Raw genomic sequence first — 24,704 nt, 5'->3', positions numbered from 1 at the left:
CTGAGGGAAGAATGACCAGAAATGGAAATATGGTCTCTTAAGGGGAAATTAAAACCCTTTATGAGTTCAGCTTGGCAAAGGCCTGATAAATGAGGTTGGGTCTCCTTCAGCACTGAAGCAGACAAAGGATTAAGGTGAGTATAGTGGCACTTTTTTCCCCCACTAGAAATTAAATCTGCCCTCAAGAAGTACTTCCTGTGCTCACAGGAATTGCTCTGGGCAATTCATCAGCATCAGAGTTTTCAGGGCTCAAATTACAGGAGAGGAACAAAGCTCATGCTGGTGCCTGCATTTTGGATGTGCTTTTCATTACATAGTGTTCTCTGTATCCACTCTCAACCTGTATCTGGTGTGCTCTTTGTAGAAAGGAGCTTTTTTATTTAGGGGCAGTAATGATGCAAGAACAGACTGAAATAGATTTACACAGAAAATCAGAGGACAGTCTAATCATCACAGGAATGAACTCTGGAAGAGCTTTGCAGCAGAAGTAACGGAGCAAAGTTTTGAGACAGAGCGTATTTGTTTTCTTGGCAAGGAGAGACCAGTGCACAATAACATGTGCAAGAATTAAAAGTACTTCCTGACCCTCTCGGGCATAATTGTCTATCTACAGGTAACCAGAGATGTTTAATCCTTTTTTCTTTTCCTTTTATAATTGACTTGACCACCCAAAATCCACCAAGGTATACTCGAATAAAGTTCAAAACATTAACTCAGGACCTCTGAGTTTTCTGGAACCTTTTGTTCTCCTTACTTTTTTCCTTCTCCTTAATTATTTTTTTTGTCCAGTAAATTTATTTCAATGAGTTGTGATGTGTCATGTTTATGTACCATCTACACAAGTAATTTAAAAGCAATTTTACTGCTGCCTTTTCTTTTTCTTCTTCCTTCCCCATCTTAAATCAATGCTTTATAATTTATTGGATAAAACTTGCCAGGAGCTAGTAGAACCACATGCTGCCCTGATAATTTCCCAGCAGCAAAAAAAGAAAGGCAGCAGCTGTATTTTTCCTATTTTTCTCTTCCTTCCTCCCTTTAAGTTCATGTTTTAATTTAGAGAACAAGAGGGTTGAAAATCAGAAAAAAATTCCCTTGGCCCCATAAAGCACATTTTTCTCCCTGTCCCAAACCAAGAGTAATTAATGCAGTCCTTAGGTACTAACGAGGATGGATTTTGTTTTTTATGGAAATTTTCCCTGTGGATTTTGTAGAAGCAAAGGGATGGAAGATGTTATGATGAAAGCATGTTGGGGAAATGGAGCTCCAGGCAGGGATTTTTGGGAGTGAAGACAAAGCGGCAGGATAGCAGAGCCTGCACCCAAGGCCAAACCAGAGCATCAGGATGAGGAGGAGAGGCTGGTGAGGAAGAAAAGCCAGGATGTGGCTCCATGGTCTGCTTAAATCAGTTTGTGACCTGTTGTCATGAGGGACCAATGCCACCCTCTCCTCCTTCCCCACCCACACCCGGTCCTGGTGGTCCTGCAGGCCCCGGAGGACTGAGGACAGCTGGAGGGAAGAGGATAAGGAGCAGGGCTGTGAGCTGGAGGCCAGGACATGGCTGAGAGTGAGGAGGAGGGGATAGCTGGAGACAGGATGGAAATGGGGCTGGAATCTGGTGTTTGCTGGCACTAAAGGGAAGAGTCTTGCTCCTGCATTCTTCTTCCAGCTGACTCTCCGAGAGCTCTGTGGGTGACAGGCAGGGGAATGAGAGCCCAGGTAGGGGTGATGATCGGCTCTATCCTGCTGTGAGGAGAAGGTGCCCTCTTCTAAGGCTGCTGCAAACATCATGGCAATAAACACAAACTCTAATCCAGAGAAGCCCTGGCTGTTGCATCCCTGAAAGTGTTCAAGGCCAGACTGGATAGGGCTTGGAGCAACGTAGTCTAGTGGAAAGTGCCCTTGCAGGGTGGAGGAAAGAGCAGAGGCCTTTAACGTCACCACTGTAAGAAAATAGAGGGAATGTGTCCCATGTAACATATGGGGTCACACTGGTGACTTGGAAGTGTGGATGTGAAAAGTCATTAAATCCACTACATGATCATTTTGAGTGAGTGGGAGTTCAGATTTCTAGATGGAACTAAGTGCTCACCCAGCCTTCCTCCTCACACTCTTCCCTGCTCTGTCATGGAGTCCTTCCCATGGGAGACAGTCCATCACAAACAGCTTTGTCCTGGGTCCTTTCCACAGTCCAGTTCTTGAGGATCTGCTCTGGGATGAAACCTTTGTGGGGTGCAGTCCTTCAGGATCAGGCTGGAAGAGCATGGGCCTCCCATGGGGCCAGAGGTGCTGCCAGAAAATATTCTCCAGCAAGGGCTCTCCATGGGCTGCAGCGTCCTTCAGGGCACACGCACTGTGTCCTCCATGGCTTAGAGGGGACAGCCACATCACCATGGATTCCTGACAGTGTGCAGGGGAACCTGCTCTGGCATCTGGGCTCTTACTCTCATATGTTCTCACTCCTCTTTCCCAGCTGCTGCACAGCATCTTTTACCCTTTCCTAATCTGTTATCCCAGAGGTGCTGCTCAAGGGCTCGGTTTTGGCCAGTGACAGGTCCATCACAGATCTCAGTCCGACATGGGGGCGGCTTCTGGTGTCTTCTCACAGAGGTCACCCCTGCAGCCCCTCCCAACCAAAACCTTGCCACGTAAACCTGGTATGGTCGATCAAAAGAAAGTATTTCAAAACTGAAATTCTTGAAATTACAGCTGAGATCATAAGTTACAGATTTTTCAAATTCAGAAGTAAGCTGATTTGATACAGTATTGTCTAAGATCTGTGATGCTAGTGGATTTTTCCATTGCAATTCCACTTTGTTTCTCTAAGCTGTTGAGTTTCTAGATTTACACTGATGCTTTAACCAGGGATTTTTCCATGTATAAAAAATGCATTTTGTGTTTATTTAATGGCCTTAGTTTCCAGAGATAAGTTTTTATTGGAGTGCCTTACTGAAGGTTAAGCATCCTGGTGTTTTGGGATGACTGAGATCTGTGTGTAGGAGTTGGTCTTGGTGCAGGTCTGAGGAGGACACTGGATTTGGGAGTGTTGAAAAGTTAGTGAGGTTCAAGGATACAAATACAAAAGGTCAGTGGGAGGAGGAGGGATGCAACAATGAGTCTGAGGATGAATTGATGTGAGGTGGGAGTGAGCTGAAGGTCAGGCATGCTCCCTCAGTGGCATTGGCTCCTTAGGCTGACAAAATAGGCAGCTATAATCTAAGGAAATAACAATAGCTGTTGTGCTTGGATATGGTTAATTAGAATAAAATCTCTACATTAGGGTTCTCGGTTTTTCTTCTTCAAATGAATAATCTTGGGTTTCTGTTGAAGGGGTATTTTTCATCCATTAATTGAACATGTTAATGCAATTATGTGTGTTCATTTAGAGAGAACCTTGGCAGGAGTATAGTTCAGTTATCACAGCAAGAGCAGATTCAGTTCTCTGCCTGCTGCTTCTCAGATTGATAAAGTGTTGTGCAGCAGTGCTGTCACCTGGATGGTTGAAATCAGTCAAAAACAGCCCTCCAAGCATCTGGAGCTTGACTGCAGTGTGGCCCACAACCAGTGATCCCAGAAGGATGCAGGAAGGGGGCACGGAGGGCAGGGATGAAGGTGTGCCAGCTGTGCTCCCAGAGCCAGCACATGGCACCAGTGCAGTCCAGGCATCCCTGCTGAGGGACACAGGTGCTGGCATTGATCCCAGCAGAGGAAAGGAGAGCCACTGACAAGTTAAAGGTTAACTAAGTAGTAATTGGTCACTACTTTTTAATAGCAAGAGGATCCTGCTAATCTCTGTGATCCCTTGGCTACTCCAGCAGCTCTGCTTGGAGCAGAAAAATTTAGCTTGCAAAAGGCTGGATTAGGAAAGAACTGGGGCTTTAGGGCACACTGGTAGGGGATTTTTGGTTTGAATATGTTAGGGGCAAGTAGTCTTTGAAACATTAACAGTCTGCAAATACAGTTTCTGTTCCCCTATGACTGTTTAACTTTGAGTACTTAGTAATTTTTTTTTTTGAGATAATTTGGCTTTGAATCTTTTTCCTAGCCCTCGTTACATGCCATGGGGTTGTTGCCTAAGTCTTTTTTAGTGAAGCTACATGATGATCATGTCAAGATGGACCCTTGTAGTCTGGGGGCAGCTCTTAAGTAGATATGGGCTCCATCACCATCACTTAAATCTGGAACAGCAAAGAGACTAAAACTGCTGGAATGTTTCTTTGCTCATGCCAGTTCTTTTTCCATGGGCACTGTCCGGGGCAAAACTGTGTGTTACTATAAATGCCCTGATTTGCAAACACATCTTTGGCCACAGGGTTGGGTTTAACAGGCAGACTTTTTTTGAGTAGTATATTTTTTTCAATCTGTACTATATCTCAGTGAATATTTAATTTTTTTCCCCTTTTGAAGAAGCTAATAAGTGAAAATGGGAATCAGCTCAAGTATTCCAAAATGGCTGAAGTTCTGAGCATTTGTCTGTGTGTGAATGTGACTTGTGGAAGAAAAGCCCAAATGAAATGTGGCAGGCAAACCAAAATTAAAGAAAATTTGTAATAAATAACTCTTGATTAAAGCGTAGGCTATGGGAGTATGAAAAACACAGACATTACACAACTGAATCCTGTCCTGGTAATATGTTTTAGAAAGAACTGACTAATGACTGTCTCAAATTGCTGCCAGACTTCTTTGAAAAGTCATGGAAAACTAGGAGAGAGATAAAAATGTGACATCTGGAACCAAGTTATAACTTCTCATACGAAGCAGAAGAGTTGCAAAAGGAAGAACCACTCCATGTCCAAGACTAAGTGTTTGGTGGGGAGCCCAGCATGGCTGCACATTGGCTCCTGACAAGTGCAGCAGCTCCTGGTGCAAAAGGGATGACAAAACCTCCTGTAATCCTCCTGGCAGGATGTCTGGTCTTGTGTCTTCTGCAGGTGTTGAGAAAAGGATGAGTGTGAGCAGGATACCACTTAAGGTTGTTTTTCTCTTACTGGGACCTTCCTCAGCTCTAGTATGTTCCTTGCTTGGTTCATTTTATTACACTCAGCCCTGCACATTCTTTTTGCCAGCCAGCCCTCGTGGTCAGCCCTTATCTACAACATGTTGAGTTACTAGATTATGATCATCAATCTTTGCTGTTTAGCTTTCCCAGATACTTTGATGTTATTTTAAAGAGCTCAAATGCCAGCAGAAATTCCTGGGGACCTTGCTCTGTCAAAGGACTGCTTATTCTTCTGACCACTTACTTTTTCAAGCAAACTCCTTCTCTTATGTGGTGGTACCTTAGTTTCCTCAAAATCCTGTAGTGAAGGATGCTGCAGAGCTTTTTGGGAAATCCAGGTAGCCTGACCCATTGCAGCTCACATCTTCCTTACCCATGTGGTTGTTGACTCCTCTGGAGAGCCTGGATTGTTCTGTGGGCCCAGAAGGGAGAAGCTGCACTGACTTTTCCCAAGTCCAGAAGTAATGCTGCTTAAGGATGAGTGTTTCCTTATTCTTACTCATTTATCCTTGTGTCTCCTCTCTCTTCTTTGTCTGTTTACTGCCCAGTGTTTTGTCTCTTCCACAAGACAATCTGAATTTGGAGGCTTGGGCTGGTTTATATCCCCCCTGTGGTGTGTGGTGTCAGTGTGGGAATCCTTCTAGCTCCTTCTGTGGTGTCTGCAGGAGCAATGAATTTATTTGGCCTTATCTTCACTGAGTCTTGCTTTTTATTCCTGTATCATGTGTCCACACTTTCTGGCAGACTTTATGCCAAGCCTGAAGTAGATAACCACAATTTTGGTGCCTCCTACTCACAGTCCCCAAATTTTCTGGCCTATGTTGGCATGGTTTTGATCCCTGTGGAGCTTTCACATAACGCAGGAGGTGACGGGAGCTGCTTCTCTGACATCCCCAGGCAGCAGTGCCCAGGCGTGGAGCTCATCAGATGCTGAGTGGTTTTGGCATATTTAAGTCCAACACAAGAACACGCAGGGTGGTGAAAATTCAGGTTTTCAACATGTGCTGATTGATTTTGGGAGCAGTGGGTATGACACGCTGGGGAGGAAGAGGTGAGCCTCAAACTGACTTAAAATCAAAACTAAATTGGCTTTGACAAGGCAGGATCTGGAGAGAGAGTTTCTCACTGAGTTACTCGGGCAAAGGTGCTTTCAGCTTGTGGTATATAAGGCTCTGCCTTATATACTAGTTGAGTTCACAGCAAAGAGAGTCCCATTTTAACAATGCCAGGGAGATAAATTCTCTATTCGCAAGCCAGTTAGAAAAAATACCTTAAACACAAGAAAACTGCTTTTACTTATGACTTACTGCTCTTGTTTACTATGAATTTATTGCTTATTGCCTACTTTTGTAGCTCTTGGGGATTGGAGAATTAAAGGTCCCGCTCACCTCCTTGCAGAGAGATCCTGGGGGATTTTCTATTTCTCATTTTCCCATTCCCATGGCCCATTTGCACTGTTTTTCTTTGCTGAAATTAGGGGACTTCTGCAGCATTTGAAATGCTCTTTAACTTCCTTTAATTTCCTATGGGTGTGTACATGGGAGTCCTACCATGTGGTTTTTCCACTAATTTCTCTCCTTTCTGGAGAAGCCATTTTTCCTCTAAACTTGAGTTGCAACATAGATCACGTCTGAAGCTTTTGAGGTATTTGGCAATTTCTGCAGTTTTCACTTTTGAGTGCCTAATTTTTTATTCCCTTCCACCCCACAAACCTTTCAGGTTTGTCACAGCTTTGCATTTTATTGTAAGTGATGCTTTCTCTTACCTGCAGGGGTTTTGACATTTCCCTGATGGGTGTTATGTAGTGGAGCATCACAGAGCTGCTGCATGAAATAGGAATGATACAGAAAAGGGAGTTGGCCATTAATTTTATTCTATTTTTTTGGTCAGATTTAGGGACCTCTGTCTCATGTGTCGACCTTGGCTGCCAGCAGTGAAGTCCATGGAAATTATTTAGTGAAATTACTTGATTTGATAATCCATAATTATCTGCATGCTGTTTTTCATTCTTAAGTTAGAGGAGTGGTTTTGCATGGGATGATAAATGTTGGAAGACAGTTTTTGCTTGTGGAGGGCTCAGAGTGGGCTGGGATCTTCTCCAGCTCTACTCCTGCTCAGGCATCCAGTATTGTGCTTCCTACAGAGGGGGAGTAGCTGCTCCTGGACTTCGAAGGATACAGAGTTAAGGCACCTGTGAAAGGGAGCAGAGGTTTGACAGCTGTTAAAAATGGGATGATAAATCCACATAAAAACTTTACATGTCAAGTAAAGGATGCTTCTGCAAACAGGTTTTGATAGTAAGCGTGTGTATAAAAATGGATTCATTAAGGATGAAACAGGGAGAGAAAGAGGCTTTGCATTATTTCTGGTCATCAGGAAGTTTCTATAAGGCAAACATATAGTTTGTGGTCTTGGAAAGTTCAAATTTCTTCTGATGCAAAGAAATTCTGCAAGAGACACAGCAGTTGTTTTGCTGGGGAAGGTGCACATCAGGACTGCATTGCCTTCAGCATCAGGTGTTTGGAGTCAGGTTATAATTTTACTCCTTTTTTGTGATGTTTTGGCGTGGGGTGAGCATTTGTTGAAAAAAGTGCTCTCCTTCTCAAGTCAGGAAATGAAAGTGCTGAGCATTCAGAACATCATCAGAGCTCAGAAGTGAAAGAGTTTGTTTTCCTTTTTTATGGGGAAAAAAGGAAATAAAACCATAGAAGATGTGGTTTAAATATGGAGCTTTTATTTGGGAATGGTTAACTGTGGAAGATGTTGGAAAAAGATGATAAGGAGACTAGTTAAAGAGCTTTGTGGAGTTGGTGCTGCTGCTATTATGCCTGTTCTTCCTTTAAACCTGTAAGTTTTCTAGGGTGAATTTGGGGGGGAAAAAAACCCCAAGTAGAGAATAACTAACTAATGTAACCTTTCTTCCATCAGACGTGTCAGGTGTGCCAGATGATGCTGCCCAACCAGTGCAGTTACTGTGCCCACCAGAGGATCCACGCTCACAAGTCCCCGTACTGCTGCCCCGAGTGCGGCGCCGTGTGCCGCTCCGCCTACTTCCAGACCCACGTCAAGGAGAACTGCCTGCACTACTCCCGCAAAGTTGGCTTCAGGTGTGTGCAGCTCAGGCTCCCTGCGAGCTGGGACTTACACCTCTGCACTCTGCTTGTGAGGTTGTGGCTGTGTCTGTCCTGGCTGTGTTCCCTCCCAGTTTATTCTGTGTGTCTTCTCCCTGCCAGAGCAGGAGACACACACACACACACACACACAAATGGTCCTTGACTTAGGATAAACATAACTTAGCAAAAAACAAAACATCAATGTGCTATCACTGTTATTCTCATTCTGAATCCAAAACACAGCACTGTAGCAGCTACTGAGAGGAAACTAACTCTGTTCCATCTGAAACTAGGACATCCACCCCTTGAAGTGTTCAAGGCCAGATTGAACAGGGCTTGGAGCCACCTGGTATAATGGAAGGTGTCCCTGCCCATGGCAGGGAGTGGATGGGATGAGTTTAAAAGTCCCTTTCAACCCAAAACATTCTGTGACTGTGAACTGTGTCTTACTTAGAGCAGAAATGAAAGTGGATGTAGCTGGAGCCTGGCATGGTTTTCTGCATGACAAAACACATTTGAAATGGGAAATAATTACTAACTGGATTTAAGGGAGGTTTCTGAGAGCAGACATTATTTTGTGGTGTCTTTGAGCTGAAAAGCTCTTGTATTGAATTCATGTTGCAACTGGATGTCACAGGATTGATACTTACAGCAAAAAGATTGCAGATCTTAATCCTGTAAATCTCCTTAAGGCTTGAATTTATATTTATGTCAGTTGTAATGGGCTGAGGATGTGTGCCTTTATGAGAAGGGCATAGATTATTTCCTTCTGTGCCCCTGCAAACCTCCAAACATTTCTCATGAGCTGAGACAGATGGAGAAGGCTCCCAAGGTTCTGGATGTGATACAATATCTTTTCTGCAACTAAACTGCTTGCTGTAATAAGATGTTACTTTTCCCTATGAGCCTTCTCTCCTTGGCATGTTTAGATCACCTGAGCTGCAGCACAGCTCTTAACACATGATGATTTGCCTGGGAGTTGAGACTGGGTGATCTTTTGAGTTTCCTTAAAGTTCTGCTTTTTCTCTTGGTTGCCATTAAATACTCTGAGAATTCAAACAAACAGGGCAATTTCTGCTCTTGGAGGCGTTCTTTTAAGATGTCTGCAACTTCAGGAAGCTCTGCTGTGTGGTTTGGTCTGAATCACACTGAGGTTTTCAAGAGCTTTTTCTTTCAACCATGAAGACAGGAGGCACATAACAAACTAATTCTGAGTTTAATTATATGCAGATAAGGTTTTTTAATGTGGGATCTGATTTGAGGAGACCCAGCCCACAACAAAGAATTAATTCCTTCACATATTAAATGGCTGTGACACTGGGGCTGTTTAAAAATGAGTTAATCTGGGAAGGAGGAAAGCTGAAGGAAAAAAAGTTTTGCTTGAGATGGAAAAAGGGGCATGGAGATTCAGAAAATTAACTTGGGTTTGGTGCAGTTCTTGGAACTTCAGTTGCACCTGGGAATCCAGCAAGGAGAACTTCCATCTGTTTACAGATGTTGTTAGCAGATACCTACTCTCTGTTCCACGGACATTAATGAAGATCTAAATGAAAGCAAAGCTCACAAATTATACACTAAGGATTTTTTAGCTTTACCCATCCCCTCTAAAAGCTGAATTTCTTTAACTTCTCCTCTAATTTACATCTACTGAAGCTCATCTGTGAAAGCTGAGTCCACTAGACAGGTCAATGTCTGGCTGTGCCATCCTTGTTATCCTGCCTGTCTCTGCTGCAGGGCTGATGTCACTGACATTGTTGAAAACAGAAGAGATAAATTCTGGTTGCAGAACCATATCTAGATAATCTGTGGCATCTGCCCTGTAGTCATGGAATGACTTCATTCTCTTCTTTCACATTTCTTACTTGCAGAACTGAAAAGCTGAGGAATTCTTTAAATCCCTCCCAGGATCAGCTTGATTTTTACTGCATCTCTTTATGTCCCTATTTTTTTGAATTTCTGGAGCACAGGTTTGGTTTTGGTTTTGTGATAAGTCCTTGTTCTGTCTCCTTTTCTGCTCATAACCTTATGCTTTCAATTAAAAATGGGGTATGGTTGTTTTATTTGGAATTGAGTCATGGCTGGTAATTGCACTGAAAATGAGAATGGTCTTCTACAGTTGAAAATGAAACTCAGCAAGATTGTCCTTAATGGTCCTTTCTTCTTGGCTCCAAGTGTCATGCTCCCCACTTTTTCCAAGCCCCTTCCAGCTGTCCCCACCAATTTGGGACCCGTTTTACTGCTTGGTACCATTTGGAGAATTGAGGGGCTGGAAGGTGATGGCATAGGAAGCATTCAGAGGGTTAAGACAACATCTTGTGGCTGTTATCTCCTCTCACAGGATGCTTTCCAAGACTTCCAGCCAACCCTTCTTGCCCTGAGGGATCCAACAACACTGGGGATGATAGCAGGATTTGCAATTTGCAGGAATTATATGGCAAGCCCCTTGACATCCTCCATCCACTTTGTTCAGCTAATTAGTTTATGAGCCCTTGTCCTTCTGGCACTGGGATTCTTAATTACAATGTGGCTGTTGTTTAGACTTCCATTTACTGTAAATTAAATTAACCTGTGATCGTTTGACCCTGAGTTAGTGCTTGTTTCATTCCTCATTCTTAATGAAGTACTTCCCAAAATCAAGCATCAGGCAGAACCATCTCTTCTTAGTTCAGGGAGAATTTGTGGAGGAAGCCCATTGGATATTCCTGGATGTACCAGTCATTCCTTACTGCCAGGATTAGTATTTGTTCTTCCATTTATACTTGGGGAATTTAATCTGCCATGATAACCTGGTTCTTAGTGTTACTGCACTAGAAAGTCTCTCTCCCCCTATCTCATATGGTTGAGGATCAGGCTTGAAGGCAGAACTACCCCACCTGAATGTCTTCATGCTTCCCCAAAGGTCACACCAGCTTCTGTCACTGCTTCCCTCTTGAAATTTAAGAAAACAGCAATTCTGTGTTTTCCTAAAAGTGTGGGGGAGAGGGTTTGGCTCCTTCAGGCTGGCTTCTGCCTAATGATCTTTTGAAGTGCAACTTCAAAGCCTGGGCTTGTTTCCTAAACGCTGCTGGGAGGCTGGTTCGGAGGGAAGGATATTCCAGCAGCTTGTTTGTTTATGATACGGGCTTGGAGCTGTTCCAGTGCACGATAGCTGGGGTCCATCTGTGCCAGCAGTGCCGTGGCAGCACTGAGCACACATCCCCCAGCAGTGCTGTGGGCAGACACAGCCCTCAGGGAAAGCAGGGAAATGAAGGGAAAACCTGTTTATAAGGTGAGGAGGTTATGCCTTGTGCATCTCTCACATTCCACCAATGCAAGGTTGGCCCTTGCATTACCAGGCTGGGCTCCCCAGCTCTAACATCTGTACATGCAGTGCTGGTTTAAGCAGAGTTCCACTGGTATAATTTTGATGGAATATCCTTGGGAGAGGCTGTTCTGGTCCCAGATCAGCAGAGGTGCACCTATGGGATGGCAAACCCTGTGGCTGGTGTGCTCGAGGCAGGTGAGGACAGGTGTCTGCATCCTCACATGCCCTTGTAAGTTGGAGTGTGGCATCTCAGAGCACAGCAGGCAGATCTGGGGAGCGTTAAAGTTAAATTAAGTGAGGCTGCTGGTTGTTGCCATCTTGTGGGAATATTAAGCAGGACCTGTCACAGATGTGTGTCTGGAGGAGAGGCAAGCTGGGACCAGCAGGGTGGCCCTGCTCTCCTCTTGGCTTTGTTTTCAGCTGCTGAGAAGAATGCTTTTCTGCTTCTCCCTCCTTTTTGCCTGAGCACCCAGACAGTCCTTCCAGTCAAGCAGTTTCTAGGCAGCACCTGTATCTTAATGAGCTTTATCAGTTCCTTGGGTATTTCTATTGCTGTTCTCAGTATCTTTGCTGTTGCTGTTGTGATTTTCAATAGAGTAGCAATTGCTGAAGATTTCTGACTGGATATTCTTTATTTTGTACTGGGGACTAATTGGTATTTGTGCTGTTTTTTGCCACATGGAGAATCCATCAGGTACTTTTACTCAGTCTTTAACCTGTGCCCTGTGCTGAAATTGGCTTTCACAGGTGGCACTCTGTTGAACCACATCTTCATTCTTTTTTGGGTTGTTTTAGTCTCTGAAGGTTTCTTTTCTAGATCTTGTTTGCTTGTTGCTAGCATTTAGCTGTGAGTTCTGCCCAGAATTCCTGTATCATATTCCTCCTTGACACTTCCACATTAATATGAAAGAGATTGAACTGATTGAGTCAAGAACCGGCCACAGCCTGGTCCCTCCCCTGCCATTCCATGGGTGTGATGGAAGTGGTGCTGTGGCTGTAACTCAGCTCTTTGTCTTGCCTCCCCCAGGTGCATCCACTGTGGAGTTGTCTTCATGACCCTCACCATGCTCAAAGTGCACATCCAGGAGAAACACTGCGAAGTCTTCCACAAGTGTTCTTTCTGCCCGAAGGCCTTCAAGTCTGCTGACACCACCATGGCTCACGTGGCCAGCCAGCACCCAGCAGAACCTCACAAGACTACTCAGTAAGTATTTTGGCTTTATCTCTTCCCCTTTTCTGGATGGCTCCAGGATTCCCCCTTTCCCTTCACAGTTTCTTTGTCTGCCAGCAGGGCTCTGTTCCAAACTAGAGCATGCCTTGGTACAAACACAGTCTCCTGGGTAGGAGGAGAGGGCTTTGGTCAGGCAAGAGCTAAACACCCATAAAAGGAACTTAATTGTCACCTCTTTGTCCAGCAGGACCCTCAGTGGCACCTCTTGGTAGATGGCTCTAGGGCATCTGGCATTTGAAGGGAAGAGGAGAGTTATCCCAGGCAGTGTTGCCCCCAGAAATCACTAGAGAGAAGCCTCCTGATTTTTCCACCCTGTAGCTGTTCCCTCCAAGGCTTGAGCTAGTGCCAAAAATCTGTGCTTTAAGTGAGGAACTATGGAAAGGTGGGATTGAAAGCAGTGTGTAGCTGGCTGGTATGCTTTGTGTTTGCTTCCATCTGTCTGTGCTCATACACACGGGGTTATGCATATGCATAGAAGTAAACTTATTTTTAGCAAGCTGTGGTATGTGCCTGAGGCATTTTGATGTTCTTCCCAGTTGAGTTACTGGTTCAGTTGCCCACGTGGGTGTGTGTTGACAATACGTGGAAAGCACAGCCCTCCTCAGAAGTCCATCCCTTTCTGGAGTTGCTGAGATAACTTTTTACATTGTATTTTTGAGGCAGAGAGACTGAATTTACTTTCTTTAATTGTTTAAGGGTGATCTACAAATGCTCTTGTGAGATGGTCTTTAACAAGAAGAAGCTGCTCCAAGAGCACTTCCTGCAGAACACCAGCAAGTTGTTAGTGGGAGTGTTTAAGTGCCCACAGTGTCAGCTGGTGTATATGCAGAAGCAGCAACTAATGCAGCATGTCAAGGTAGGTAACTCTCTCCCTTACTGGTACAAGATCTTATTATTTGAGTTCACAGAGAATTTACATCAGCCATGTGAGGCAAGCAGTTCAAGAAGTGGAAGATTCTTGAGGAATATCTTGGTGGAAAATATAGACTACAATGATTTACAGGATCTGGAAACGTCGGTGGAGTGGTTTGTGTTAGTTGGTCTTAATGCTGGCAGTTCCTTTCATCTAGATGCATTTTAGCTGTATGACAAAAACTTGTTTATACCGTTAAATCTCTTTGATGTTTAACTCTTTTATTTTCATATAAGCACGTAATCACTGGTTTGGGTTGGAAGGGACCTTAAAGCCCATCTAATTCTACCCCCTGCAGGGACACCTTCCACTATCCCAGTTGCTCCAGGTTGCTCCATTGCTATCCAATGTGTTCTTGAACACTTCAGGGATGGGGAGTCCCCAGCCTCTTAAACTCAAAGAAAGTAATTCATGTGGCAGCTTTTTCTTCAGATGGGAGACAGGAACAATTATTCTCTGCTCACAGTGTTACTGAATTTATATAGTAAAGCTGAATCTGCCGTTTTGGGTGCTCCCCTGGAGAGCTTTGGCCCTTTGCAGCTGCCTCAGAAGGAGCTTACCTAGCATTTAACAGCCTGATTCCCTGCTGCTCTGAGCCACACCAGACTGCAGGAGGGGACTGAGAGAGGCAGAAGTGATTGCCCTGGAGGTTCTGGCTTTACAGGTTTGATTTTCCCATAAATGTAAAAGGGCTACATTTTGCTGTTATTTTATTTGGGATGTTTTTATGTTCAGTATCTAACAACACTCCACAAAAATAATTTCAGAAGATTTCTCAGTGGCATTCTGAAGAAAGAGCTTGCAGTCTTCTTTCCTTTTGATGAGGGGGAAAAAAAAGGACACTTTTTTTAAATCAGTGACTTTATTTTGTTTATACTAACACTGAGAAAGCAAGAAGATTTGTTAGCTCATTCCTGAAAGCAAAACGCATTCAAAACTCCTTCCTTACTCTCTCCCCCATGTCTTTAACTTGCTAATCTAGAAGTGCTTTGCATGCAGTAATGAATTACAATTTGAAGCCCTCCTGTGAAGTCGATGATTGCTAATCTTGGTGCATTATAGCTAGGAAAATAAAGAGTTGAGATTAAGGCTAGGACCTTCAAAGATGTTCATCCCCAGTGCTCAAAAACTGGAGCTGAGATACTCACCTTGTGGTTCATTGTCAGATCCCAGCCCAGGGACCTGCCTGCAGCAGTTTGTGCATCAGCATCCAAGATCTTCACCACAAAACTTTGTCTCTTAACCTCTGAGGTAACTGAAGGCTTTTTGGCTGTGGCAGTGTAGTAATTGCACACCTCCATCTCCTCTGAGATCACCTTCATGCGGTAGCATTTTTAGGAGGTGCTGTCTAGTGTGTGCCTACATGCAAAATAAAGAATCCATCTGCTTCCTCATCTTCCTCAGGTTTAGAGCGTCGCAGAGCAGGAGTTAGCTCTGCTTCCTGGTATTGATTCTGCAGAGAAATCACTTCATTTTTCCATGTTCCTCCTTTGTTTTACCCCAGTGGTGTAACAATGGAGTAATGGGCACTGAAACACTCCAGAGATTTCCAGATGGGGAGACAGGTGACATGTCTGTGTTCTTGAGGAGCTGGCAGGGCTGTGGCTTCTGTGGTCATCCGCTGGGCCAGGTGCAAAGTACACAGACTTCTCAGCTGAGACCTTGTGTTTGGAGGTTTGTTTGGTGTCTAACCCACAGAAAGACTTCCAAATGCCTGGGGCTTTCATGTGTTGAAACTTTACCCGTTATTAATTACTGTGCACAATTAAACCTCTAAATTAGCCTTCTGTGTGGATGAACTGTTGTTGTTCCTGGGGGAGTTTCTTGAGGTTTCTTTGGTATGTTGCTCTTTTACTTGTTTTTGCTTTCCCACAGCTCTTCATTTTTAGATTATTTTCCTTATGTTTAATTTTCTTTGTTAAAATAACTTTTTGGGGGACTTTTGGATTTTGGCCTGTTGAATAACCAAAGAGCCTAGAGCCATAGTCCTTATAAGGCTGGTTCCTGGCTTTATGCTTGGTCTTATATGTCAGAAGTAAAGTTTTGAACCATGAAAAATGTGAATGTCAATAGATGGAATGGGATTGAAAGAAACAGACGTGGAGAAATGGAAACATTTTGTCTTTCCATCCCTTAAGCAAAGATGAAGCAGCTTTGGAGCGCCCAGGATACCAGCTAACATTTAATTCAGAGCTTACCAAAGCTCTGTGTTTTTAGAGCTTAGGCTGTTGAAATAATGACAATTGAAATTTCTCTTCCATTACATCTTCCCTGTTTAACCAGAGTTCCCAGGGCTCATCCAAAATGCTAAACAGGCAGCACAAGGAGGGGCTGTTGTCATGCAGGAAACAGAAATAGAAGCTTCTTGTTTCTTGGGAAGATCTCTTGTCAGGGAAAGAACTGCAGCAGCTTCTAGGAGAAATGGGAAAACATACAGGAGCAAGACAACACCACTTTGTTTGGCCAGTGGGGATTTAAATAAAGTATTTAAGTAGCAAATGGTATTTATTTATGGATAAAGGTGTGAAATGTGAATTGCATGTAAATGTTACATGCATTTCCACTATTACTGTTACACAGGGTGTTCATGGAGTCCCCCGTAATCCTGAAGAGCTCTCAAACTTCCGGCAGAAGTCTGAGAAGGCTTCAAGGAACCAGGTTCATACCTCACCAAAGGAGCTTTTGGTAGCCAATGGGACTTCCCCCTCTCCTCTGACAAGGAAAGACATGAGGATGGAAGGACATAATCCTGAATCCAAGTCCAGACTGAGAAGAACTGGTTGGACTTGCAAGGAATGTTCACAGTGGATGCCTGATCGGGAAACCTATGTGTCCCACATGAAGAGAAATCATGGAAGGGTAAGGACTGGGGTGAAATACTTGGGCTAGCAAGCTGGGGAAGAACACCAATCTCCTGCATTCCAGGCCCCTTTGCAGGGCTGTCATTACAAGAACTGCAAATCTCAATTTTTTGTGTGTTTCATCCAGCTCAAGCCTTGCATTGCCTTGACCTACTTTTGTCAAGCTAATCCTTGTTGCTGGCTGAACATGGGCCAAGCTGCTGTGTACAGCCAGATTTCTCAGTACTTTGGCATCAGGACTTCTTGTTTGATATCCTGAGTCACCCAGCCATGAATGGGAATCTGGATCATGGTGTTTGAGTCCTTCTAGCTTGATTTGGAGAGGGCTGGGTTGTCCCACTTGATGATTTCCTCACTTCAAGAGAAGAAGATGAGGGCAGGCTGAATGCTGGATTTTCCCATCTGAATGCTACAGAAGTAGGAAGTTGGCCAAATATTTCAGTTTAATATATATATGTATTCATGAAATGAGTCTAAGAAGGTTTTAACTGGAATGTACATGCAGGCTATATAAAGGGCTATAGGAAAAATTTGGAGGAGGCTGGTCACAGGACAGACTTTCTTAGGAGGATGTGAATATCTTACCTGGATAACAGATAACAGGGCCCATGTGATGGTTTTTAGCATCTTGCCCTTTTCTTGTGGTGAATTACGAGGAGTGAGAAGGGTAAGTGGACTTGTATTTAACTGGGGTCCTGCTGCCTTCTGAGGCTGAAGGGACATTCCACTGAGGGAATTCTGCATGGGGTCCAGTAGTGAAATGAACCTACAGGAAAAGCATGTATGTAATTCCTAATAAAAACATCAATAAAATCAAGCATGTGCTTTAAGTAGTTGTGACTTTATAAGATCAGTGCTGGTATTACCCAACTGTAGGGCTGAATCTAAGTGGGATCTCAAAGTCACTTTATATAATAAAGTGATCGCTATCACTTTTTTATATAAGGGATTTTTTTTGCATCTGAGAGGTAATGTGCAGGTGAAGAGCATGGGAATTAGAATCCAGTCAGTGCCTTGCATGTCCCTGGTGTTGAAAGCTGTTTCTCTTTTCCTGCCAGTCCATGAAGAGATACCCCTGTCGCCAGTGCGAGCGCTCGTTCAACGCCTCCAACAGCCTGCGCAGACACATCCGCAACAACCACGACACAGCAAAGAAAGTCTACACCTGCTGGTACGTACCCAGTGCCACTCTGCAGACTGCTTTTCAGCAGCAGTCTAATCCTCTTGAGTGTGGAAGTTGTAATAACTCTTGTCTGCTGCTCTTGCCTACTCCAGAGTAAGTTACTGAAGGAAAGTGAGGAGAAGAATGTGTTAAACACAAGAGACTTAGTGGCTAAAATAAGACCTTGTTTTTGACTGCACAGTGAATGTCTTTTGGAAGCTTAAGGGAAGGTGTGGTTTGATATCTGCAGGTAGTGAGATTAACGTTTTGCATTGTTGTGAAACAGCTAATAAAATATTGGGCCAGTCTTTAACTGCTTTGTGGTTGGTGTGGTCATGCATCACTCTTGTGCCTTCTCCTTGGGTGCAGAAGGTATGTAAAATCCTAATAATGAACCAGATATTGCCACTGCTTTAGAAGGGCAGAACTGATTGCACAGGCTACAGGGCAATGGAGAATTAATCTTGCTGGAATTGCTTGGGAAGTCACACCGCAAAGTTGGAAAATGGATCTGGAGACTTGAGAGAAGTTATGGAAATCAGTGGTGAATGAAAATCATTGCTGGTCAACATATTTTAACTGTGGATACAATCTCAGTTCAGGACAAAGCCCAGTGCTTGTGAATCTACCTTTATAATTGCTGCAGATAAAGTTGTATGCTGTGGCCATGCAAAATTCCTTCCTGTCTCATTCCGAGACATCCTTTTGAAATAGGATGAAAGCACATTTGGGTTGGAAAAGAAGTTTGCAGTGATGCAGGTTGGGAGATTTTTGTAATTTAGCTATTTTGGTTTAATGCAAGCATTTCTGACGTGTGTTGTCATTTCACTGCACTCAGGTTGCTAAAACCTCATCTGAAAAGTACAAGTACGTTCCTCAAGTAGCGTATTTCTTTGAACTATCTAGTGAGCCACAACAGCTTTTAGTAAATTGATACAGCATAGGCATTACCACTGGGAATACATTCCTGAGACACTTTTTCTTCTAGGACTTCGAAACTTTCCATTTCTTGTAACTGCTCTGACTTGGAGCCTCTGGGGGAGATGAAATGTTGGCTCCTATTGTGTTTCATTCAGCTTTAATAAGTTTGTGAGTGATGGTCTTGGGTGTTACACTCACCTGATCTGTGTAAATCTGTTCTCTCTGGATCAGTTGTTTTTAAAGTGGAATGTTTCAGGATCAAAATGAGCATAAGATGTTACTGGGAAGAAGGCTTTGTGTGGAAATTCCTGACAGCCTAGGATATGCCAGCCTGCTGTGCATTACCTTGTTACTTTTCAGAACAACGCACAGCTGCAGATCCACTGGTTCACCCAAGGGGCAATGATCTTGCCAGCAGCGAAAACACAGCTAGCAATCCAAGGGAATTGTGGTTGCATTTAATTCTGCAGCTTGCAATTGCTCCTTCTCAAAATCTGTTGATGAAGTCTTAATTGGACAGTGGTTGTGCTCTCTTCAATCACTGTAGGGCAGACTCACTGGAATCAGAGCACTCTGCAGATGAAACCTCTTCCTTGAAATACTCTCCCAGCATCTCCAAGAGCTGCTCCTTGTTTGGATCTGAGGTCTCTTGTCCTGTCTTCCATTTAATCCCTCTTAGCTTGTAGAGTGCTGCTCTAAAACTCTTACCCTCCAGTCTCTGAAATCCTCCTTGACTTTTGTCAGCACTCTGTAAGGCATCACATGTCTGCTGCTCCTCCTTTCTTCTGGTTCTGGTGTCTTCCTTCTTTCTGTTTGGCATTTTGTATCACTCTCACCTGTTATTCTTGTGGGGTTTTGATGCCTTAACTTCATGTCACCCTCTTCCGCTGGGTTTCCATGTGAAACATGAATAAAATCTGTCATGGATCTGATTATTGATAATTTTTGTGACTCCACCATGCTTGCTTGTAGGTGACCTTTCTCTGGCTTCTAACATTTCCAGCTGTGATTTCCCCTTTCTCCCCCTGCCCTGCTTAGGTCTAGGCTTTGGATAAATTTGTAGGGAGCAACCAGTAATGGAGGACTTAACTTGAACACCCTCCTGCCATGCTTGTCACTGGAGTAATTCAGGTTAGGCAAGCATCTTTCCCTGGTCCCATGAAAAGAATTCTAAATTAGGGTAAATTGCAAAATATTGTGATGTATTGTGTATTTTCTTTCATAATTCACTTGGTTATCATTATCTTACTCTTCTTTTCCAAGTCTTAAGTACAAAGTGTCTGAAACACTTGATTTCCTACATGTTTATTTTTGATAAATACCACTTAATAACCTCTCAGCTTTCCTCCATGAAGAAGAAAAATTCCATCATCATTAAATATTGATTTAGCCTCTGAGCAATTCCTGTTAAAACCCAGAAGTATTCAATGAGCACGTCTGCATCTTCACATCATTTAATTTCCCTCTAGTTAGTGGAAGATCAGTGGGAATCTTCTTCTGTCCTTTCAGAAGATGTCTGTTTTACCCAGAGACACTTCAGCTTCTCTCTGTTGCCCTTAATCCCGTGCTGCCTCTGTCTCAGATGCAATTAGGGCACTTCAGGGGACTCTGGTTTCACTTGTCCTTGCTCAGGTCCTTGTGTAGCTGATGGACCTTCACCGTGTTGTGCTGGCAAGAATAGCAGAGATACTCAATTTTGGCTTTCCCAATTGCTGTCAGAGCCCTCTGGTGCCCTTGAGGGGGGCTGGTTTATGTCTGCAAGGCCTGGCACTTATTCTAGGAGATATCAGTCATCCAGGAGCAAAGGTGCAGATGGCACATCCCCTTCACAGCTCCTTTTTGAGAATTCAGCCAGCTCTGTAGCACCTCTGCAGTCCTGCCAGGTTCAAACATGAGTTACATATAAGTGACGCGTTCATGAGTGTTTCTGCCTGGATTGTTGGTATAAAAGTTGGAATTTCAGCAGTTTGGTAAGAATTTAAACTGTGTTGTGGTGCAGTGTGGTGGATGTAATGCTGGTTCTCCCTGGTATTTGGGAGTGCTGGGTGCAGGACTGGGTTGTGCCACACACCTCCTAGGTGTCACACGAGTCACCAGCTCTCTCTGTGTAGTTCTCTCATCTCAGAGTCTGTTTTTGTTGTTCTCCCATATGTTTTCCATCCTGATCATTTGTCCTCTTTGGCACCTGTCACAGGGTGCCTGACCCCCACTAGTCCCTATATTTATTTAGCACTGTAAAGAAGACATGCCCTACTCTCATTCATGAGCACTGTGGCAAACTCCAAACTGTTCCAGATTTCACTCACAGTGATGTTTTATTATTGAAACGATGCTTTGCTGTGTATTTTGGTAATCTGATGGTACATTACTCACCAGAGTCTGTCTCAAATTACACCTTTTGGTTTTGCATATCCTCTAAATAAATTGTCTTCCTATTTTTTATTTCCAAGGTACTGCACAGATGAAAATCAGACATTTCCTCAGCCATTCATGCTGGAGAACCACATCAGCCTCATGCACGGCATCAAAAACCCAGACTTATCCCAGATGGCCAAAGCGAAAGCTCCAGAGAGAGACAGAGCAGAAGTAACTGATACCTATTTTCATGGAAAATTAAATGTACAATTAAATGTTCTTGGCGAGTAGCTGTTCATTTGGGGTGTTACATTGAGCTGTGGCCTTGTGCCAGTCAAACCCTCCCACCCATAGGGTAGCTCTCCTTCCCTACTCAATTCCATCCAGCCTGGTTCCTTCTCGTAGGGTCAGGGTCAGCAGTGTCAGTGCAGCTGAGCTGCACCAGCACAAGGACAACACACATTTGCATATTGAATTTCTCAAGATTTTCTCACAGTGTTTTGCTGGCATTTATTCAGTCTATTTTGTGATTTAAGTTTGTTATTACCCTCGTTTTCCCCTGGTACCTCATTCACGAGCATGGTACATTTTTCTTCTTTCTTCCTTATTTTTTTCTGATATTTATAAAAGATTTATTTTCTGTTAAAATAATTGCTAGATCCATTACCTATGAGACCTGCACTTTTATTAAGAAGGAATGTGTAATTTTGTATAGCAAATATAACTGTTCTACTGGTTTTTGTTTTGGATTGGAGTGGAGGGTTGGCTGCTTGAGCTTCTTTGCTCCATTTATTTTAAAAATACACATTTTGCATATCACTGCAGGGGCATATTTAAGCAAGTCATCCTCATGGGAGAAGAAGCTGCAGGATTTTAAGATAGAGGGAATGAGTTACTAAGAGATGCCACTAGTACAAAATCTGAGTGGAGGGGAGAATGTTCAGAGTTTAATCTGAGAAGGGTTGTCTGGGCTCTTGACCACCCCTGTGTGCCTCAGCTGTCCCTTTTCTGTGGATTCCTCCTTCCCACACTAAAATCTGAGTTGTTCCCACACCAAACCAAATTTTTACCCAGAGAGGTCATGGCTACCCCATCCCTGGAAGTGTCCAAGGCCAGGCTGGACAGGGCTTGAAGCAACCTGGGATAGTGGAAGGTGTCCCTGCCCGTGGCATGGGGTAGAACTGGATGAGCTTTCAAGTCCCTTCCAACCCAAACCATTTCATGATTCCTTGATTCTAAACTATTTCCCCATCGTGTTTCTGCTCAGTCAGTCTCTCGCAGCGTTCCCATCTCACATCACGGGACAGCAGCTGAAATCCTGTGCACCAGTTGAGGTTTTTAGGTGTGGGGAGGGAAGGGAATGCCCCAGGAATCCCTAGGCATGACTTCACCCTCGGACATCTTCAGACACGTGTGTGGATTCTAGCACTTTCCTTTGGGTTCAAATTATAAAGTAACTCTTTAATCTTATTTTTTAAAGGCAAAATCTCCAAAGAGGATGGCACTGGATGAGCTGGGTCAGGCAGAGAGCACTGCGGGTTTGGACGCGCCGCCAGCCAAAAAACTGAGAGCGCCTTGGAAATGCGCTAAGTGCAGCTTTGCGACGGACGTCCGGACTGAGTTCCAGGAACACATACCTCGGCACAAGACCGACAGCTCCACCTTCCAGTGCTTGTTCTGCGGCCTCTGCTACACCTCCCACATCTCTCTGAACAGACACCTCTTCATCGTTCATAAAGTCAAAGATGAGGAGGAGGAAGAGGAGGAGGAGGAGGAGGAGGAGGAAGATGAGAGGCAGAAGTTACAAATAGAGATGAGTAAGAATGGACACGAGGACTACAATGGCGAGTTGAACACTACGGTGGAAGAAGAAAACAAGTACAAAGAGTGCAAAAGGGACTCAGCTCTTTGTGAGCACAGTCAGACGTGTGGCACGGAAGGCCCCAACAGCACCTCACAGAACAATCATTCAAAGTCTCTTAAGACTTAAAGGCAAAAAAAAGCCCTTTTGGTTGATTGGGGGTTTTTTGTTGGGGGGTTTCTACTCAAAATACAGGGTGGGGATGGGGCAAATCTTTGAAATATTCTGTTGATTTCTTGGGATGAACGTCGCAACTCCTATTTGTAAGGGAAATTTAAAACAGAAAAAAGCAAAACCAGCCCTGCCATTGCATCCTAAGCACTAACTCTCTGCCAGCCCAGAGAGGTGAAAAGGGAAAGCAGGGCCAGAATCCTCAGTGGGATTTGACCAGCTCCTGAGGATCCAGGAGCACTTTGCCGCTGCAGTTTCCTTCAGACGAGCTCTCCTCCTTTGAGTGTGCACCACCTCAGCCTCTGCCCAGAGCCCCAGCCTCGCCTTCCCAATCTCCCTTTCTTTCTCCTTCTATTTATGGCTTCTTTTTTCTCTCCCCATCCTGCCTTTGTGTTACTCATTTTAACTCATAACGCTGGCTCAGCCAAACGTGCTTGTCAGGACCGTGTTGGCCGATCTGGGATCTGCGTTACACGGGATGGGTTCGAGCTGTAAGTTGTGCTGGTTATTCTTTAGTTGCCCAAATAACAACATTCTTTTCCAAAATGCAGTTTAATGAAATGTCTTGGATCTGAATCATCCTTGAAAGAGGATTTTATAGCCCCAGTCCTCCCCGGTGAGCAAGGTGTTGAGGAGGGCCTGGTCCCCTCGGGGCATGTTTGCTGTTTGTCTGGAAGCCAGCCTGGGGTGGGCGTTGCCAGGCCCGGTGCTCAGTGGCTCATCCCGGTGGGGAGCTCAGACTGGCACCATTGCCAGAAGGGGATAAATCCCCCATTCCCTCAGTGGGGTCAGCTGCAGTGTACATCCAGAGCTCCTGGTGTATCGGTGCCCAGGCTCCCTGACAGCTCATTTTGAGAGGAGAGGAGCAGAGCTCAGCTCACAGAGGTGTTGGAACAGCAGGAGCCACCATCCTGCAGCGCGGCAGGGGCTGGCACTCCATCAGTAGCTCCATAACTCCTCTCCTGCTGTGGCTTGGCACTACCCATCCTTTAGGAGATGTTTCTTTCCATGTAGTCACATTGACTCTTTCTCCCTCATTCCTTGTCACACCCATGCTTTGTGTAATACAGTTACCTTCTATACCATTATTTTTTTTCATTCTGTTGAGCCAGAACTCTGCTTGTTATTGTTTACTCTGACAATGTTTAAATAATTTAAGAACTATTTATCTCCTTGCTTGGGCTCATCACCATCTGGTCTTGTGATGCTTGGATGTGGTCCGCTGGAACTGTCTGGGTGTTGACTGGTGTGTTTGGATGAGTAAAGGCTGGATGTGGGATGTTGGTTGGATGTGGGGTCGGTAGGATGGGGGAGGTTGGGAGGGGTGTCATAGGGGATGTTGGTTAGGTGAGATGTTGGCTGAATGGGGTGTGAAGTGTAAGGAGTGTTGGGTGTTGAATAGGGGTTTGGTTCGATGTGTGTTGGCCGGGTGTTCCCTGGATGGGAGTTATTGAAAGAGGCATGGATGGAGTTGGGCCATGGTTGGATAGCTTTTGATGGAGTGGGGCATTGCTGGATGTGCTTCTTGAGCTGGATGGGTGTTTTGTTGGGTGTGGAGTGTTGGTTGGATGGGTGTTTTGTTGGGTGTGGGTGTTGGGTGTTCTGTTGGGTGCGGGTGTTGGATGGATGGGTGTTTTGTTGGGTGCGGGTGTTGGATGGATGGGTGTTTTGTTGGGTGTGGGTATTGGGTGTTTTGTTGGGTGCAGGTGTTGGATGGATGGGTGTTTTGTTGGGTGCGGGTGTTGGATGGATGGGTGTTTTGTTGGGTGCGGGTGTTGGATGGATGGGTGTTTTGTTGGGAGCGGGGTGCTCTCTA

At 44.4% G+C, this 24,704-nt stretch overlaps 1 protein-coding gene across 5 annotated transcripts in view; it reads left to right on the top strand.

The window, feature by feature from the left end:
* Positions 1-24,064, top strand: part of ZNF592 (zinc finger protein 592) — a 35,525-nt gene extending 11,461 nt beyond the window's left edge. For 3 of the 5 annotated variants that reach the window (XM_072934151.1, XM_030281185.4, XM_030281186.4), the window contains exons 3-9: positions 7,925-8,103; positions 12,441-12,617; positions 13,341-13,500; positions 16,138-16,416; positions 17,477-17,589; positions 20,952-21,120; positions 22,337-24,064. In XM_072934151.1, coding sequence (XP_072790252.1) covers positions 7,925-8,103; positions 12,441-12,617; positions 13,341-13,500; positions 16,138-16,416; positions 17,477-17,589; positions 20,952-21,120; positions 22,337-22,846 — 1,587 coding nt within the window. In that variant the 3' untranslated portion in view covers positions 22,847-24,064. The remainder of the gene's footprint in view (positions 1-7,924; positions 8,104-12,440; positions 12,618-13,340; positions 13,501-16,137; positions 16,417-17,476; positions 17,590-20,951; positions 21,121-22,336) is intronic. The other 2 variants (XM_072934152.1, XM_030281189.4) reach the window with 1 other exon arrangement.
* The last annotated feature ends 640 nt before the right edge of the window (positions 24,065-24,704 follow it).

The sequence above is a fragment of the Taeniopygia guttata genome, chromosome 10 (genome assembly GCF_048771995.1).
Source record: "Taeniopygia guttata chromosome 10, bTaeGut7.mat, whole genome shotgun sequence".
NCBI classification, from domain to species: Eukaryota; Metazoa; Chordata; class Aves; order Passeriformes; family Estrildidae; genus Taeniopygia; species Taeniopygia guttata.
This window is presented reverse-complemented; position numbering and strand designations above follow the sequence as displayed.